Genomic DNA, 18,443 nt, shown 5'->3' with positions numbered 1-18,443 from the left:
GGCTGGCGGTATTTTGCCAAGCCAAGCCATGGAATGTTGGACTAGCTTGCCACACCAGAGTAGGCCCAAAGGTCACCTTTCCCTTTTATGTCACTTTTTTGTTGTTGTGTCTTCATATAGTATATAATTCATAACAACACACCACCTTTCTTGTTGCTAAAATAAACACCAAACATTTGGTACAGTTCTAAGAGCTCCAAAGAGGTTCCTAATAATGGACACCTTATCATATTATCAGTTATTTTTTGTTCATCTTCTTTTTTTGTATAATTTGGTTGAAAAAGTTCAAATTTAGCTGTAAATTTCCATCTGAAAAATACGCCCGCAATCCCAATAACGTATTTATTCTTGATAAGCGCCTGCATGACTCTCACCCCCCTGCCTCCTCCTGTGTCCTCTTCTACTTTGTAGATGCTGCGTCAGGTATTTCTCACCCAGTTGACAAGAACACGTATTGGATGAGAATGCTCACCGAGGGTCCCGCCAGCCTCCTGGGAACCTGACGGCTCCCGCAGAGAACCAGAGAATCGAGCGTCCAGGAAGGGCAACCGTGGACCAGGCGAACCATGCTGTGAGGACCAACGAGCCGTGACATCGTAGCTGCTTTGCTTTTTGGTGTTTTGCTCCTGTCGGCGGTGTGGTGTCATCGAGAGGACTTAATCGGCACCATGGAAGCCTCCAGTGACAAGGTGAGCGTGACGATCCGGCCTTGCGATGGCCCGGCCGGCGGACATTAAAGAGGAGAAGAAGGGTCAAACAGGGTTGCGAAAGATTGCAAAAGCATTGAATATGAACTTTTTTTGTATGTAAAATAATCATACATTTTATTGATAAGCGCCTTTCAAAACTCTCAAGGACACTCTACAGTTTATGTATGGCCTTCAGGTAAATAGAATAAACCTTGATGAGTCCCGTAACGAATAGAAATTCTAGTTTTTACAGTGCATGTGGTCATCAAGTCATCTTGCACTTTTATGTGAACAGGAGAAAAAAATGCACATTTACACAATTGTCAGTTATTTTATATGTCAGTTTTTTTTCCTTTCAACTACTGACATCATAATTCCCAAATTAAGTAATTTGGCGCATTTAATTACAGAAAATTGTCAAAATACCCCAAAATATCTATATATATCTAAATTTATCCATCTATCCATCCACCCATCTCTATTTAAATGGGTTCATTTTTTTCCCACTCGTTTACTGTTGGAAAAACAAGCAACATCTTTAAAATAATCCCTGAGCACTTTATTGGGTACTAGAAGACAAACATTCTCTTGTATGAAAATGTGTCATCATCACATCATAATTAGAGCGTAAATTGCTAAATAAAATGGGTAAAATTCCATCATCTCAAAACGGAAAAGACTGCCCAATTCCGAAACCTTGCAGGCCTTGGGGTCCAGTGGGGTCATCAGTGTCGGTTCCAAATCAATTAATGTTAAAAAGTGGGGTTTGTGCTTCTATTTTGGCTTATTATAATTGCTGTTTTTATGCATTTCAATCACTAAGATTAAAAGTGAATATTTCCACCTTTTAACTTCTACTGTTTCTCATCAGGAATGACATGCTGAAGAATACAGCAATGTTAAGCATCAGGAATTTCAAACAAAGTTAGAATCCAGTTTTTATAAAACGCTGACCGAAAATAAAAGGACAAATCAAGCACATATTTTCAGCAGATAAACGAATTGGAATTTTTATTTTTTCTATTAACTATTTTGTACTCATGCGCAAACTAACCCAACCCTTTACTGGATGTGATTGGTTGAAAGTTTGCCAGATACTTACAAGTTTGAAGATTAGCCTATTAGAGAAAATAAGATCAGTAAAATATAGTAAAATAGAATATAGTAACAATAGCACACATTAAAAAAAACTGCAAAATCTCAATTCTGCAATAGAAGGTCATCTTGTTTTTTTTTGTTTTTTTTTTTTTAACGTGGATGTCCAGTCATCTATTTCTCATCTTCCTTACCTTGACTCAACTCTTGGTCTTTTCCATTGTTTCTTACAATAAAGTCGAACATATTTGTTATAATTTGAACCCATTCGCAATCCATGTAATTTCATCATCTGTCCACTGCAGTGCAGGGTGAATCTTAAAGGACAACCAACGTCACTTTTTTGTTTCTTAACTGACATCAGAAATATGTTTATAGCATCTAAAATACCCAAAACACGCAGTATGATATTTTTATTCAAATGCAAAACACCAATAAAAATGAGTTAAAGTGTCCAAAATCTGCAAAAAATTGAGCTGCGAATTGGGCATTTTCAGAAAGTCCCGCCCCCAGTTAGTGACGTCACGCCAAGACGTCTTGCATTGCTGGAGAATCAAAACATTGGCTTCAGATTCGGAGAATATGCTTTCTTGTTACACATCCAGTTATGAATATGATTCAAATAGTTCTGAAGAGGAAAACATACATGTTTGCAATCGATTAAAGAATTTATTCCGTGCCATTATGAGGCAACATTGTCTCACCGAAAAGGAGGCACAAAATGGCGACCTCCTGTGGCCACCTCCGTTTCCACAGGCTGATAAATTCCTAACATAGAGCTTGGAAGCCCTCTTCTGGCGGCATTTGGGTGCAACACGAGGTCCCCAGACCAAACAAGTAAAATACACTGATGTGATGGAAGGACCGCTACAATGCGTCTTTTTTCGGGCAAGGGGCGTTCCTTTCGTGACGTCACGTACGGACTTGTCACCATCTCAAAAACAAGACTTCCTGAATATTCAGCGCGAGTCTTAAAACGTAAAATATAGCTATATGCGGTGGAATCTTATTAAAATACGCTTAGTAGAAGTCATTTAAAGCCATTTTACAAATTATGGACACAACTTGTCCGGAGACGTTGGTTGTCCTTTAAGGGATAACTTGTTGATTTAACATGCGTTTGCCTCCAGACATGCTGGCCCCGGACGCTGCTTATCCTGCTGCTGTGCGCCGTCTGCGCTCTCTGCCAGGAAGAATATTCCGGAAACCACTCGGGTCCGGGCCTTTGATGGATCTCATGTTTTAGGACACATGCGATGAATCAACTCATCATGTATATGTGGCTTAAATGTGTAGGTGAGGATCACACCTTTGAAGGCTCAATCCTGGACCCTTATGACCACTTGAGGCCCCCGCAGCCTGGTAGGTTACATGCAATTTAAGGTTGGCCAGTCTTGCTTTAATGATGTGGGTGGACCAGACATTATTTCCCACCTTGACTGAAAATTTGTGTATACTGTTGTGCTTTTATGAAGAAATGTCACTTTCAAAAGCAATAATGTAGCACAATCAATAGTACTTTGCGAAATAAAGTCCTTTTTAGTTCATATATCTGATTCCTGAAAACAGAATTCCTGTCATTATTTTTACTTGTGACTCATCTTCAGCTTGTTGCTCGGCAGAATCCAAACATGTCCCTTCAGTAGATTATTTCTCTGGGTTCTGTTGAATGGTCAACGACGGTTCAATCCTGACTCGTTACGGCTCTGGCATGGCTATTTTTCAGAATTTGTGTGCTACTAACACTAACACTAACGGACAACATCATTTCCACTAGAGTCTTCCAATGGTTACGATGAGGACCAGAATCCCGAGGAGGATGACTACGACCCTTACGGGCCCGCCCCCACCCAGGTCACCATGATCACCGAGGACGCCTTCCCTTACGTCACCCCCACGGAGTCACACTACGCCAAGGAGGACAGACTGGGTCGGAGGAAGGTGGGTGCACATCTAGGCAGGTGTGTGGTTTGTACGGCCAAAAGAACCAGATACAGATTATGGATGGGGAACAGAATTTCATGCCCGAGCACCCAATTGAAGGTCAGAAAGTACTTTTGACCAAGGTAGGCCAGAAATAGAAAAGAATATATATATACAGTGTGACCCAAAAAGATGCGTACCCTTGAAAATTGCAATTGTGGCTTTGATTAAAAATCTATTTATTTCAAATTACAACCACACATGAATCAGTTTATGGAAGACCATTCACCAGAGTTTCAGCTATTTCGATCAATTTATGACTTTCCCAAGATGTGTTCCAAATGCCCACCATTTCATTGCAAGCAAACCTGTACTCGTCTGACAAAGTTGTCAATCACTTTTACACACTCATCTTTCGGGAGAGAACATTGCTGCAGTGAGGGACTCAGTTGGACGCATCTTTTTGAGTCACCCTCCCGAAAGAGGAGTGGTCTACCTGTTGCCCTCTCCGCGCCGACCGACTCCACGGCCGTCAGCGTGCCGACGCGCCTGAACCGCTACCTCGCGCCGAAGCAGAACGAACTGTCTCAAAGACGTGGCGGCGTCGGCGGAAGGCCCGATGCGGCGTTTTCGTCCCGGCGATCGTGAGCGCCGACCCCCGACCAGCCTCGGCTTTAGTCCTGGCCGGGCCACGGCCGGCGTTGGTGGACACTCCCCCCTCCGTGCCATCACGCGATACATTTCTGTGCGAGAGTGAGATGCTGGCTGGCCAAAATTGTCCTACGCGTTGCCGGACTGCTAACGCGTGAGTGAGGTGTGCAAGGCGTAGAATTAAAATAGGGTGTGGCGGTGGTGGTCGTAAATCGAGCCGGTCGTAAGTCGGATGTTACCTGTATATAAATATAGCCAATTGTAAGAAGTAAAATCGAGGCCATTATTGCTGTTATCACCTTTGCTTCCAATAAAAAAACAGAAGAATAAAATTAGGTCTTATGGCTGATAGCAATATTGATATTAATTATATGTCGAGAGTTGAACTCTCAATAGCAATATTTAAAACCTGTTGGTAACAATCACCTTTTTTTTCTCTTTATTGTCATTGCTGTGTTTTTATTTTTGTTTGATGGGTTGATTGGTTGTTTTCCTTGTTGAATAATTTGCAGTTACAAAATGATAATGTTATACAAATTGGCCACAAGGCAATCTGTATTCAAATGTTTAATTAAATGGTCTTAAATGTTATAAAAATAATAAAGATGCAAGTTACAAAAAAAACCTGTTGGTAAATGAAATAGTGGCTATATGCTTTTCAAAGAGATTTACAGTATTTAAAAAATGTTATGATGCAATCTGAAGACCACAATGATTCATTATTTTAAAAAGAAATCAGGGGCGCCACAGTGGTCAACTGGTGAGCACGTCGGCCTAACAGTGCAGGGTTCAATTCCGGCCCTATAACCATTGCCTTACATTGTAAATGGACACACACGGTCATTCTACATCGGCAATAAACAAGATGTCCGATGTCAGAATCATGTCACTGTTTCAGGTTCCGTTCAAGCACAGGGGACCTGACGCCGGGTCCTCAGAGGAGTCTGGTGGCGACACGGCCCTCGGCGAGGAGGGTCCAACCGAGTGCGACTGTGAACCTGGAGAACCCGGATTCGCCGGGTTCGCTGGACCCAAGGTACCCACGTGTCAAAACGATTCTGATGTAGCCTTCGAGAATGGTTTATCAGAAGACTTATTATGTCCCCTCACTTCTTATCAGGGCTTGCGAGGCATGCATGGTAAAATGGGAGCACCTGGGCAGCAAGGCAGAGAGGTGACACTCAAACAAATGACGTTCTAAAGCCAACAATGCGGAGAAATGAAGCACCAAGTTCTGTCTTTAGGGTTATAAAGGGATAAAAGGGGTATCGGGTCGAAGAGGAGATGCTGGCCCAGTGGTAAGTAACTCAAAATAACTGATGGAGACATAGATGATGTTGCCGTGACAACCACACCTGACACTAAATAGATTGGAAAGTAAAGTGATGAGTTAAATCACTGTACATTCCAAAAATAATCAGTTCATCTTTTTTTTAAGGCAAAACCTGGAATTTTGTTTGTTTGTGTCTGTGTTTGGCCTTTTGTATCAGGGTGATCCCGGACCCGAAGGCGAAGATGGAGGTTCGGGTTTCTCTGGCGGCATGGTAAGTAAAGAGTCGGAAGAGAACAGTTTGTGAACAAATTTGACAGAGTAAATGATAGAATACATACATTACACTGACATTGTTCTTGTTTTTTTATAATAATAATATTTTTTTTTTTTTTAACTAGGGAGAACCAGGACTCATAGGCGACCGGGGTGAAGGTGGCGATCCGGGTCTGAAGGTAAATCCGTCAGTGATCTCGATGAGGCAACACAAAAAGCACACGGAATAATTCAACCCGCAGCGCTAGTGAAAGAAAGTGATGCAAATCCAAAATGTGTCGGATTGCTTAGATGATTATTCGATTTGAGTTCCAAATACAGAATGTTCCATAAACAAGGCAAATGTATGCAAATAGGCAAAGAATGTTTTCCCCTCAAATAACTGATCGGTTCCAGAAAACAAAATGGGGGATTAGTTTATAGGGAGGCCTGAATCGATGTGTTTTCACTCTACAAAAATGGCTTTTGGTCAGATTTGGTTGCGGATGCATTTTGAGTAATCAAAACAGGAAAAGCCTCCCATGAAATTAGAATGTGCTTTTTTTTCTTTTATCAAGTAAAGCTGTCAGGGTTTGGTTTCTGCCGGAATGAGCCTCTATAGCACCGCATCATTTCTCTATTGACATTCTCACACGCCCTCACTTGTCCAGTGGGTGGGGGAATTCTAACCGCTTTTTTGAGATTAACGATAAAATCAGTCACTGACTGTTTGAACCGTTTCTTGGCCGCCCCTTTCTGTTTCAGTTAAGCGTTACGGTCGCCTGTGTGCTCATTCAGAATTTGGATTGGATTTACCTTTTTTAGTCTCGCAGTGGAGAAATGTGCATTTCAGAGCAGCAAAATTATGAAAGGAAGAGAAAAGGAAAGAAATAAGTAGAACAACAAAATACAGGAGCTGCTGGAAAGGCAGTCACTTTCGCGGCGCCATCTTGAAGTGAAAAGAATAAAAAAACTAAATAACAAATAATATGACAACGCAACCCTTTCATTCTTAAGCACTTTCTGTACCCTCTTTGTTACACGAAGCAGTTTTAGACGAAAGAGGAGAGGATCAAAGTGTGCTTTTCAACCGGGACGTCATGGTGGAATGTGCACGTCGCCTACAAGCTAAATGTTGAAAGCAAACACGCAGCTGTAGCATCCATTGACAAAAAGAGACTGTCTCACATCTCCTGTCCCACGTAAATCTCCTTCAATTCTCAGCCGCGTCAGTTCCACATATGCATCGGCGCTCTGCGCTGACGCTCCTTTCTTCTCATGGCGGGTTCCTCAAGCCACGCATTCATCCAGTCGCGGACTGAAACGGGTTGAAAACAGGCGATTCATTATTTTCTGAAGCATGGAAGTTGAAAACAAACAAACAAACAACTTCTCGGGTTTTTGTTTGGGAGGCAGTTTGTCCCAATCACGCCTTTCCAAGATCTGGCTGCCATTGACCAGGTTAACCCTCCCCCATTCCATCCTCTCCTCTTTTATCTAGAGCTGCTTCATGCAACAAAGAGGGTAAAGAAAGTGCATAAGAATTAATGGCTCTCTGTGTCTTTGTGTTGTCATTTTATTTGTTATTTAGTTTTGTTTTTTGTTATTTTGACTTCAAGACGCCACCGCGAACTGGCTGCCTTTCTAGCAGCTCCTGTATTTTGTTTTTCTACTCCTTTCTTTACTTTCCTCTTCCTTTCATCACTTTGCTGCTGTGAAATGTAAATTTCTCTACCGTGAGACTAATAAAGGCTTATCCAATCAAATCATCTCCTGGTCAAAATAGGAAATCCCCAATTGGACGTCACACAGTTGCAAACAAAGAAGTACACCCTTCGACGAATGTTAACGAATAGCCTACAGTCAAATTGTAATCGGTTAAAAAGTAGCTTCATCAGGAGACATGCAAGAACTTCAACTTTTAAATAATGAAAGGTCAATTCAAGGCCAGCCGAATCCTCAAAATGTTCATTCTGGCTGGCTTAGTTTTGTGAAGAAACACAGACTAAAATTGCCTGAAGGTCTTCTTAAAGTGCCAGAGCGCGACATGAACGCAAGACAAACGACAATGTCACATTTTGGCCCGTCTGGGATCACATGGTGGTATGAGGCTTCTTATTTTGTAGGGCGATTCCGGCATGGAGGGACCACGAGGAGGAGTCGGAGGGACCGGTAACGCTGTACGGAATTACGGCAACACACTCAAAAATTCAATCCATTCAGGTTTAATCTGAAAGTCAAATATGTATTGTTACTATTTTGTTTTCTCAGGGTTCTCGAGGTGATGCTGGCTCCCCGGGATCAAGAGGAGGTAAAGGTCCCAAGGTAAAAATTTGGTTAGAGTGGAAAATGTATTTGCTCCACTTAGCAAAAAGAACTTGACTGCTAACTAAACAATTCAAGGGTCAATATATATCACGCTGCATCGCTTGCTTTGGGAAATGGTGGCCACATAATTATCTCATATTTTCAATCGCTTATACATTTCAAAAACACATGAAACCGGTATTATTTAATGTTTGTAACTTTCCAAACATAAATAAGGCAGCCTACCAACTCAGCATGTGACCCAAGCAACACCCCCCAACACCCCTCCACAATAAATAAATATATTCCGCAAACAGATAATAACTCGCCCCAAGGACAAATGAATAGCCCACTGCCCTGTTCTCAAAATGAACTGAAATGAATGTCAAAATCTATTTATTGAAACTTGACAGTGTACATAAATCTTTTTTAACAAATAATATTTAAATATAGAATAGATAATATCAAATGAGAGGGAAAGCATCAGAAGTGATGCTACATTCAAATCTTGCTAACAGATTGAAATTTGCAAACTCAATCTTGACTTGTCATGCATGACATGATTTTTTTTTCTAACCAGGGCTCCGTGGGTGAAGAAGGGAAATTGGGAGTTCCAGGACCAGATGGACGCAAGGTACGTAATTGGAAAATGAACAATTGAATTTATATCAGAGAAAGTATGATGAAAGCTATTGACCAGGAACATTTTCTGTTTGTTATCAATGTCTTCTTTAATTCTGCAGGGTCAAACTGGAGCACCCGGATTCCCAGGAGACATTGGCGACAGGGGATACAATGTAGGACACGGCGCACATGTCCTCTGTTTTCCTTTCCTGCATTTAAACCACATGGAATCCGTAAATTGCGAGCAGCTTCATTTATTGGACTCCTCCTCACCACTGTAGTTCTTTATTTCTGTATCTTTTATTGTTTTTAAATGTATGTGTATATTTAGTGTATTTAAATTACTCCCTGGTGCTTTCAACTATCTTTGTGACTGCTTTATTCTCTACATTTGGTAGCTGTCCATGTTAAGCGCTTTGTTACAGCTGCAGCTGTTTTTAAAGCGCTATTTAAAGGACAACCGACGCCTTTGGACAAGTTGTGTCCATAATTTGCAAAATCACTTCAAATGGCTTCTACTGCGCGTATTTTACAAAGGTTCCACCGCATATAGATAGATTTTACGTTTTAAGACTCGTGCTGAATATTCCGGAAGTCTTGTTTTCGAGTTGATGACGATGCCTAACGTGACGTCACGTCTGGAACGCCCCTGACCGAGAAAGCGACACACAATGCATTTTGGGTACTTTTTTCGTCTGAAAACACTGTGTTGATCAGTGTTGATGGCAAAATTAGAAGGATAACACATAAATAATGTGATGTTGAATCGTTGTGTGTTGCACCAAGACTGCTATTTGATACTAGTTGACACAAATTCCCAGAATACAAATCAGCCCATTTCCAACGGAGCTTGTGCGCCATCTTGTGCATTTTCCGGGACGCTACATTGGAGTCCAGACGCCTGAAAATGATCCGGAAGGACTTCTTTAATCGATTGCAAACATTTATGCTTTCCTCTTCAGAACTATTTGAATCATATTCATAACTGGATGAGTAACAAGAAAGCATCTTCTCTGAATCTGAAGCCATTGTTTTGATTCTAGACTCAAATCTAGAGTAAGGCAAGACGTCTTGGCGTGACGTCACGAATTAGGGACCTTCTGAAACTCGCCATCCTGAGGTCATTGTGAACTAGTTTTGGGACACTTTAACTCATTTTTATTGGTGTTTTGCATTTGACTAAAAATCTCAGCCTGCTTGTTTTGACTATTTTAGATGCTATAAAACGTTTTTCTGATGTCAGTTAGGAAACAAAAAAATTGTTTCGGTTGTCCCTTAAGTCAATATGTATTTTATTGTATTGTATTTGTCTTCATTTTGTCTGAATACTTCCTTGTTTGTCTCCTGCAGGGTTATCATGGTGAGCCTGGTGGACTTGGACGCAGCGGCCCAAAGGTACACATTTACCATTTGTCATTATCATTTATTGCATCTTGTCAATGTTCAAGCCGTAATAAAGTAGATGATACCATACATGTATGATCGATGAGAAGGTTTCTTCAGCCGTCATCTGTACAAAAGTGAAGTCTTCACTTTTGTATAGATGTATGAATAAATTATCTAGTTATATGCCTGTTTTCTAATTGTAAATAATAATAATACATTTAATTTCTAAGTGCCTTTCAAAACTCTCACTGACACTTTACGGTCACTGGATTTTTTTGTGCGGGGGAGCAGCGGCAGCCATTTGCACCAGCGTAAAGTGTCCTCGTGAGCTTTGAAAGGCGCTTAAAAATAAATCTTCTTCTTATTATTCTTCTTCTTCTTATTATTATTATTATTATTATTATTATTATTATTATTATTATTATTATCCTATACAGTGATACCTGTACTTATGAATGTCTCCTCATACGAAATATTCAAGTTATGAAACGCCAAAACAAACAAATATTGCTTCTTGTTACGATAGAAATGTCAAGATACTTAAGAAAATATGTATACAGTACAGTACAGTATGGCCTGCTTCTCGCATATCTGAGTTTCATGTACGCAACATTATCGAAGCAGTTCTGCCATTGCCAATTACCCAGCATCAACCTGGCATCCCATTGGCTAAGAGGGATCTCTACCGGATGTGTTAATTTGTGTTGATAGATGGCTAGCTGGCCAGCTAACTAACGCATATGTGTCTATGCTGCAACCTCGTCATTCGGCCCTCAAGCCGTGAGCCGTTTCAATAATTTTACATGAATGTGATTCACACGGAAAAAGTGTTCAGATGTCGTGCCATCTTTCACTATACTGTCGTTTACTTTGGACATTTTCGAAGGATCGTTATGGCAGGCAAAAGACATTTTTGAGAGAAAACATGAACTAAGGAAGAAAACTAAGACTAAGTTATAAATTAAATGATCCTCATTTTAATTTTTTACTCTATTCTTTTTTTACATTATGCATTACTCTCATTTGTTGTGGAAAAATCTAATTGTAACATGTATTTGTTACATATTTTGATGCATTTTATGCTTTAGAAAGCACACGGGAAACCCCTTGGTACTTTGAAATGAAGACATTTTTTCCAGAACCAATTGATTTCGTACAGAGAGGTACCACTGTATATGTATTTGAATTTTGTCCGGAGATGCCTATGATAAATAACAATTTCCAGCATGTTGAGACATCAGGCCAAAGTTATTGTCATTCACGCTCACAGAGGAAGTCCGCTAATCTCTTTCCTTATTGCCTCTCATTGGGCTTTAACTTTTGTTCTTAGTCAGAGAAAAACTAAACTTCTGTTAAATATGCACCACCCATTAGAGGAAGGTTTATGATTTGGCATACTTTCGATTTTGGTTTCACATCACGTCAAATAATAAAAAATAAAAATAAGATACCAAGACAGACTGGAAAAAAATCTTGGAAATAGTCTCCCTTACCATTGATAGCAGTAAAATATTTTTCAGTCAACTTCACTGACTTTTACTTTCAAATTTTCTTCACCATCACACCAAAAATGTACATGGACACACTTTAAATGGACACACTTTAAACATACAAAAATATAACCAAAACACTCTTGTTTGATATTTTCAAATATTTTTGAGACTTCTGTGAATCTTTTTAGTTCTGGAAAAAGCAGAAATACTTCCCAATAATTGACTTTGCCGGGACCAAGGTATAAATTGCACATTGAGGGACTCCGGCTTTACAATCATTAAAATTTCAAATTAAAACACAGTATATTATCTCTTTGGCAGGGTACCAAAGGTCTTGGCGGCGTTCCGGGCAGCGATGGTGACCCTGGAGAAGATGTGAGTGTGTCATTAAATTTATATACTATTCCTTATGTCTGATTACCATGCATTTACATTAAAAAGAGTACTGTAAAATTTGCATTGTGTTAATTTAAAAAAATGTTTGCATGTATTTATTTGTATGTATTTTTTAAGTATATGCGTGTGTGTGTGTGTGTGTGTGTGTGTGTGTGTGTGTGTGTGTGTGTGTGTTTGTAAAATGTACAATTTACATTGACATTTTCCTGACCATAAAAAATGTATTAAAGCCTGGTACAATTTACTCAATCAACTGAATCTTCACGTTTCTCTCCTCAGGGTCCCATTGGTGTCCCAGGCCTGATGGGAGAGCCAGGTTCCTTTGGCGCCAAGGTGACGCCGCCATTTTTAGGCACTCTTCCCAAGTGGAGCACGCTGCTGAAGTGGTTGTTGGTAACTCTTGCAGGGCAGCAAAGGCGAGCGGGGCATTCGAGGACCTCAAGGCAGAGTGGGCTCTGTGGTGAGTGAGGGCTGCAGCGCACATTTTAGACACCCGAAGCCAAGTCAGCACTTCTTTGTGGAATTGATGCATCGTTATGGACATGTTAGAGTTGTCATACAATATGTCCTACCGATGAGTGCCTGAATATTGTTCTCCAACTCCGAATTTACTTTCTGTCAGTGTAACCACAAATTTGTTCCAAATACAGTGATACCTCAGTTTCCGAATGCTTTAGCAAACAAACGTTTCGCTATACGAACATTAAATTAACGAGAATATAATCTTGGCATACAAACTAGTTTTCAGGAAACACGCGGAGCGCCACAATGGCTGGCGGACTACTTTTCAGCGGAAGAACACCAAATCACACGGCCGAACAGTGCCACCGTGGCTGCTGGACTACTTTTCCACACCCTTTCTCTGAGTGCATACGTGGTTTGCTATCGAGTGGATACTTTTAGCATATTTGGGACCGAAAAAGACCCCACCACAGGCTCGTGTTCAGCCAAAGAGGACACAAAACAAAATTACGGTCGAGCAGAAGAAGGAGATCATCAAAAAACACGAACGAGGTGTGCGTTTGTGTGATTTAGCGTCCCAGTACCAGTATGCTAAGTCGACCATTGCTACGTGTGGCTAAGGGTGTTTCTGTGTTGTCTAAGCAACGGTCTCAGGCAATAGAAGAGGTTGAAAAATTTATGTTGATTTGGATTAACGAGAAGCAGCTCACAGGGGAACGTGTTAGTGAGGGTATTATCACCGAGAAAGCACGGCAACTTCACTCGCATGATCAAGAGGCAACTACATCAACGACCATCACAGAGGTAAATAAAACGACTTTATTAGACAGTACAGTTTATTTCTTTAATTACAATACAGTAGCACATTTACTATACATAAAATTATGTATTTTTGTGTCTTTTTAAGTCTTATTTAGTAGAAAATTATGTTTTATGGGGACCTGGGAACAGATTATTATCATTTTTAATGGTTTCCTATGGGAAATTAATGTTTGGAAGACACACTTTTCGCCTTCCACACACTTTCTGGCAATCAATTAAATTCGTAAGCTGAGGTATCACTGTCGTATATTTTCTTCATTTCACTTTGTTTTCACTTTGTTCATGATTCATGAAAAATGTTCCTTTTTTAAAAAATCAGGGTCCAGGAGGCGAGCAAGGAGATGCTGGGTTACCTGGCAAGCCAGGACCAATGGGCCTCCGGGGACCCCTCGTGAGTTCTCACTTCACAAAACAACACAGACAACCACACAATCTAGACGTCACTTCTCAATGATGCGTGTGTGTTTGTTTTGTCTTCTGCAGGGGGCCAAAGGCGAGACCGGACCGGACGGCGAATTGGTGAGAACAGACCTTCCGGCCAAGCGCTGTTTGCTGTTATTGTTCTCATAATTCTTGTTTGCTCATCAACTTGCTTCTGGAAATTCTGATCGCTTTGCTTCCTTCTTCTTGCTTCCTCATTGACTGTATTGTGTTTTATTTTCACATGGAAGGGTGCAAAGGGTCGGAAAGGGATGAAGGGCCAAAAAGGACAAAAGGTAAGGTTTTGCAGAACGTATGACATACAGTATTTAAATATCGCTCTTGGGTGACCTTGGTTTCTCCTTCCAGAGTGCGGTTGGCGATCGTGGAGACAAAGGAGAGGTGTGTTTGGCACTCAGACTCCATCAAAAATAAAAATAAAAAACACACACTTGAAAAACTTTGAATGCCTTTCATGCACCCTTTAATCCCATGATAAACCATCCATCAGAGTTAACGCTGTCCCTGAGAGGGTTCACGCCACAAAGGGCTTCCCCATTTTGAAAGTTCAACAAAATACAAACAAGAAGTTAAAGACATTTTGTATGTATTTATTTTTTTATAAATGTCAAGTTCAAAAAGCTGCTTGATTTTTATTTATTTATTTTAATTCCACTGCCAACACTTCTGTGTTCACTCAAAATGCCTTGTTGGAGGCACTTCAAACGTATTTGTGTTAAGGAAATTTAGGGGAGGGGTTAACTTCTGCTACAAGGCGAGGCAGTTTTTTGAAGCCTTTTTTGAAGCCTTTTTTGAAGCCTCACACTAATTTTGACGCGCCAGATGAGCTTATTGGTGGATATTTGTTGTATTGCTTATTCGAGGTAGCCATTTAAACCGTTAATGTCACCACACAATTGCCTCCCTTGCCTGTCTGTCCAGCGTGGTCTCAAAGGTACGGTCGGTCGTAACGGCAATCCTGGTCCCGTGGGTCCTCCCGGCATCCCAGGAACCCGAGGTAACCGCGGCCCCTTGGGAGACCCTGGCGCCAGAGGCCAAGCCGGATCCAAAGGAGTTCAAGGTCCCATTGTGAGTCCTGTTAGAAATTGAAACATTTCAGAATGCTTGAAAAAAAACAGAATACTTCAAGGTGGTGGAAAATTGAAAACGGGATTTGTAAAAAAAAAAAAAAAAAAGGGGAAAATGCGTTCGGGTTAGCAAACCTAACCAAATGTTGCCTTCAGGGTCCCGGGTTGTCAGACGAGCAGGTACTACAGCTGTGTCGTGGCGTGGTCACCGCTCAGCTCTCACAGTACGCCACCTCCATCCGTGCTAAGTGCACGCAAGGATGTCCCATCAACAACCGCACGCTTATTGGACCTCCAGGAGCCAAAGGACCTGCAGGACCACCCGGCAAAACGGTGAGATATGTTTTGAGCTCTGTGTGATGTACACAGGATGATGAAAGGAGGGAGTAACAATTCTTTTTTATTTTGGTTGTAATTCTTTATATTAACTCATTCACTGCCAGACGTGTACAAAAATGTGTCCACTCCAGTGCCAATATTTTTTTGGTCATTGTCACTTGAATTCCAGAACCCACAAAATATTAAGTTTTACGACTACATAAACATTCAATACAGCATTAGAATCCTTAGACTCTATTCATTCATCAGAAAAAGAGTGAATTCCCAAATTATACGGTTTTGGAGTTATCTGAGCTTGAAATGAGGGTGGCTGTCCAAAATACAATGCAATACATACATATTGGTTTATATAGAGTTTTAACAACAGCTGAAGCTGGAACAAAGCGCTAAAATGGAAAAAGGGGAAAATCTGCCCCCTTGTGGAGAAGAAAAAAACATTGCCAGAATCCATGGCCAGTGCTTTATCGGCAACCAAGCATGAAAAAGAAAACCCTAACAAATTTGGGAATGGCGCTCTATGTCATTTTCAATTGCCGAATTCAGTCGTGAATGGCAGTGAATCTGTTAATAAATGCGTTTTGACAACTAAACATCAGGTTTAGCATCAGGTTTTATTTCAGTCGACACGGGTAGCAAAATTTGCTTTTAGCATTTTGAGTTATTCCACAGAAACAGCGTGACTTCAAATGTCATACATTACTAAATAAAGAACAAAATAGAATGAATAAATACATTTCAAATATAAAATGGGGCTGTTACAAACCCATGATAAAAAGAAAATACATTTTATCAAAATACTACACCTGATACTAGTTTACAAAGAATTACATGTTTTTGAAATGTCTTCATTTTAAAAATACTGTTTTATATCAGAATCAGAAAACCTTTATTCTTCCCACAATGGGGAAATTTGCAGTCCACAGCAGCAATTTGAAAGGGGGTGGTGTGGAGGGGGGGGGTGAAAGGATAGAAAACAAGATATTCTAAGCATAACAAAATAAAAATGTCAACTGTATACTGTGCAAATGAAAATGTGCAAGACTGTTTCATGAAAAAACTGTACAGAGTGCAAGTATCAAGAAAAGCATCTTGATATATTGCATCAACCCATATTTACAAGTGTCCAGTTTTTTTTCACATGTGATCATTGAGAATTGCAAAGCCCGAAAAAAAAAGAAATTATGTTTTGAAATGATCAATGAAATTATTGATTCAATTTATTGCAAATTTATATATATATATATATTTTACAACACTTCATTTCAATTTAAAATATAATACAGTATACATATAGGTAATAATTACATGCAAAAAAATTGCAATTGTGTTACCTACTTTTTTTGCAATTACAATACATTCTAATAATTAATATTTACTTGTCTTATTTTGAATAAATATGAAACACATTTTTTTTATGTGTTTCATATTCTTTCAAAATATTCCTATTCATATTATATATATTCATCTTCAATTCAAGAAAGTATCAATCATATGATTAATATTTATGAACACACTTCCCACCCATCATCTCATGTAGGGCAAAGCAGGCAAAGTTGGATCCAAAGGATCCCGCGGCGTTCAGGGAGACCGAGGCCTGGACGGAGAGAAAGGAGCGGAGGGTGAACGAGGTTTGCTCTCAGTATTTTTTTTCTTTCCTGGTTTTCAAAAATCTATTTTGAATTGATGTGTGGTAGTTGATGGGGGACCTTTTTTGACAAGGCAAAAAGGGTCCGAAAGGAATTGCAGGCGATCCAGGAATAGGCTTTCCGGGACTTGATGGACCACAAGGAGTCCCTGGTGAGACCATGTTTTCATTGTTTCGATTTACCGAAGCAGTTAGCTTGTTTGTGAATAAATCTGTGATTCTCAATCGATGTGCCTCGTGGCACATTAGGAAGACATCATCAAGTATGCTTTGGGAAATGATACAATCCAATTATTTTGGCACAAAGCATTATTTTCCTATTTAAGAAATGATTCATAATACAAATAAGTCCTGTGACATAAACCAATGAGATGCTGAACACTTTAATATAAAAACAGTTTTTGTTTCTTTTACAGAAGCTCAAGTCCATTTTTCTTATTTGCTCAGGTTTTACGGGTGAGCCTGGCATTGCCAAAAATGGCATGGAGGGCCCGCGCGGCGCCCGTGGCTTCCCAGGTTCAATGGGCATCCCCGGGATGATAGGAATCGCCGGTATTCCAGGTTTCTGCGAGGCTCGAGATTGCAGCATCCACGCACCAGTGATGCGCAAAGAGCAGGGTCTGGTTAAGGGACCTCGCAGCTCTTAAATGAAACATTTCCTTCGTGGGAAAGTCACTTGATCACCATCATTTTGCATGATTTAAACTTTAATCAGAAAGCCATTAATCAATCGTCCCAGAGTGGGGACATTTGTAAGCTGATGAAAACAAATACGCCTTCGGTGCCATTGGGAAGTATTAACAAGACATACAGTAACTTTATACTCATTTTGTTATTTTGCATCTTTATTCCAACTTTGTTTTTTTTCTCTCTTGTCATGAAATTCTACACCAACATCTGCATACTGACTCACTATTTTTCCGTAAATATTTGTGAATGTACTCAAAGTTAAAAAAAAACAAAAACATTGGATGCATATTTGGTCGCAGTTACAGCGGATGTCGTGTAAATATGATGTAAAATATCTCAAATGCATGTACTTTGTTCTGAAATGTTTCAGATAAATTGCTGTTTTGTTTTATCCATGTCCTCATCATTTTCTTGTCACAGCATTGATTGATCACCATAAAGGGTTGTTTTTTTCACACACACTTCACTTCAAAATTCCATTCAATGTGAAGTTTATTAATAATTCCGTGAATTTTGTAAACTGCTTTGAGATGTACCATGGTTTGAAAAACAAATACATTTTTAAATAAATACCTTCAAAACGTTCTATTTGTTTTAAGTTTTGCTTATTTTTTTTAACGGTTGGATGGGGGTGCTGTATAGTTTCCCCCAGTGTTGATTTGTTCCAGGGATATCGAAGATTTTCCCATTTAGAAATTTTGAAAAATTGATGAACAATATCAATATGTTGTCACTTTTCAGAGGCCTTTTATTTCAAAATAAAACATCAAATCTGTATCAGAGTGGTCTGGTTGGATAGCTAGGGTGCTATAGTTTTCCCCACTGTTGATTTGGTCTAAGGATATAAAAGATTTTCCCATTCAGAAGTTTTTAAAAATTGATGAAAAA

At 39.9% G+C, this 18,443-nt stretch overlaps 1 protein-coding gene across 3 annotated transcripts; it reads left to right on the top strand.

Annotated features, from left to right (window-relative positions):
* Nucleotides 1-550: 550 nt before the first annotated feature.
* Nucleotides 551-18,141, top strand: LOC148896341 (uncharacterized). 3 transcript variants are annotated; one of them, XM_088998894.1, is made up of 26 exons: nucleotides 551-689; nucleotides 2,915-2,999; nucleotides 3,081-3,146; nucleotides 3,562-3,725; nucleotides 5,257-5,394; nucleotides 5,479-5,532; nucleotides 5,603-5,656; nucleotides 5,849-5,902; nucleotides 6,030-6,083; nucleotides 8,010-8,063; nucleotides 8,155-8,208; nucleotides 8,771-8,824; nucleotides 8,934-8,987; nucleotides 10,165-10,209; nucleotides 12,015-12,068; nucleotides 12,369-12,422; nucleotides 12,496-12,549; nucleotides 13,693-13,764; nucleotides 13,857-13,892; nucleotides 14,045-14,089; nucleotides 14,163-14,195; nucleotides 14,736-14,882; nucleotides 15,038-15,214; nucleotides 16,758-16,848; nucleotides 16,940-17,017; nucleotides 17,313-18,141. In XM_088998894.1, the coding sequence occupies exons 1-26, from the start codon at nucleotides 669-671 to the stop codon at nucleotides 17,510-17,512; spliced, it is 1,992 nt and encodes a 663-aa protein (XP_088855020.1). In that variant the 5' UTR covers nucleotides 551-668; the 3' UTR covers nucleotides 17,513-18,141. The 3 variants fall into 3 exon arrangements, with proteins under 3 accessions (XP_088855020.1, XP_088855019.1, XP_088855021.1); XM_088998893.1 differs by having other exon boundaries at nucleotides 3,562-3,827; XM_088998895.1 differs by lacking the exons at nucleotides 551-689; nucleotides 2,915-2,999; nucleotides 3,081-3,146; nucleotides 3,562-3,725 and adding an exon at nucleotides 3,727-3,850.
* The last annotated feature ends 302 nt before the right edge of the window (nucleotides 18,142-18,443 follow it).

This window comes from Hippocampus bargibanti, linkage group LG06 (assembly GCF_051943395.1).
Source record: "Hippocampus bargibanti isolate YZ-2025 linkage group LG06, ASM5194339v1, whole genome shotgun sequence".
Taxonomy (NCBI): Eukaryota; Metazoa; Chordata; class Actinopteri; order Syngnathiformes; family Syngnathidae; genus Hippocampus; species Hippocampus bargibanti.
This window is presented reverse-complemented; position numbering and strand designations above follow the sequence as displayed.

Bases quoted from the DNA above. Each gene is read 5' to 3' on its own strand.
- LOC148896341 (XM_088998893.1), top strand. From the start codon at position 669: ATGGAAGCCTCCAGTGACAAG. The intron at 12,069-12,368 runs GTGAGTGTGTCA...TTCTCTCCTCAG, and splicing joins ATGGTGACCCTGGAGAAGAT to GGTCCCATTGGTGTCCCAGG. The intron at 13,893-14,044 runs GTGAGAACAGAC...TTCACATGGAAG, and splicing joins CCGGACCGGACGGCGAATTG to GGTGCAAAGGGTCGGAAAGG.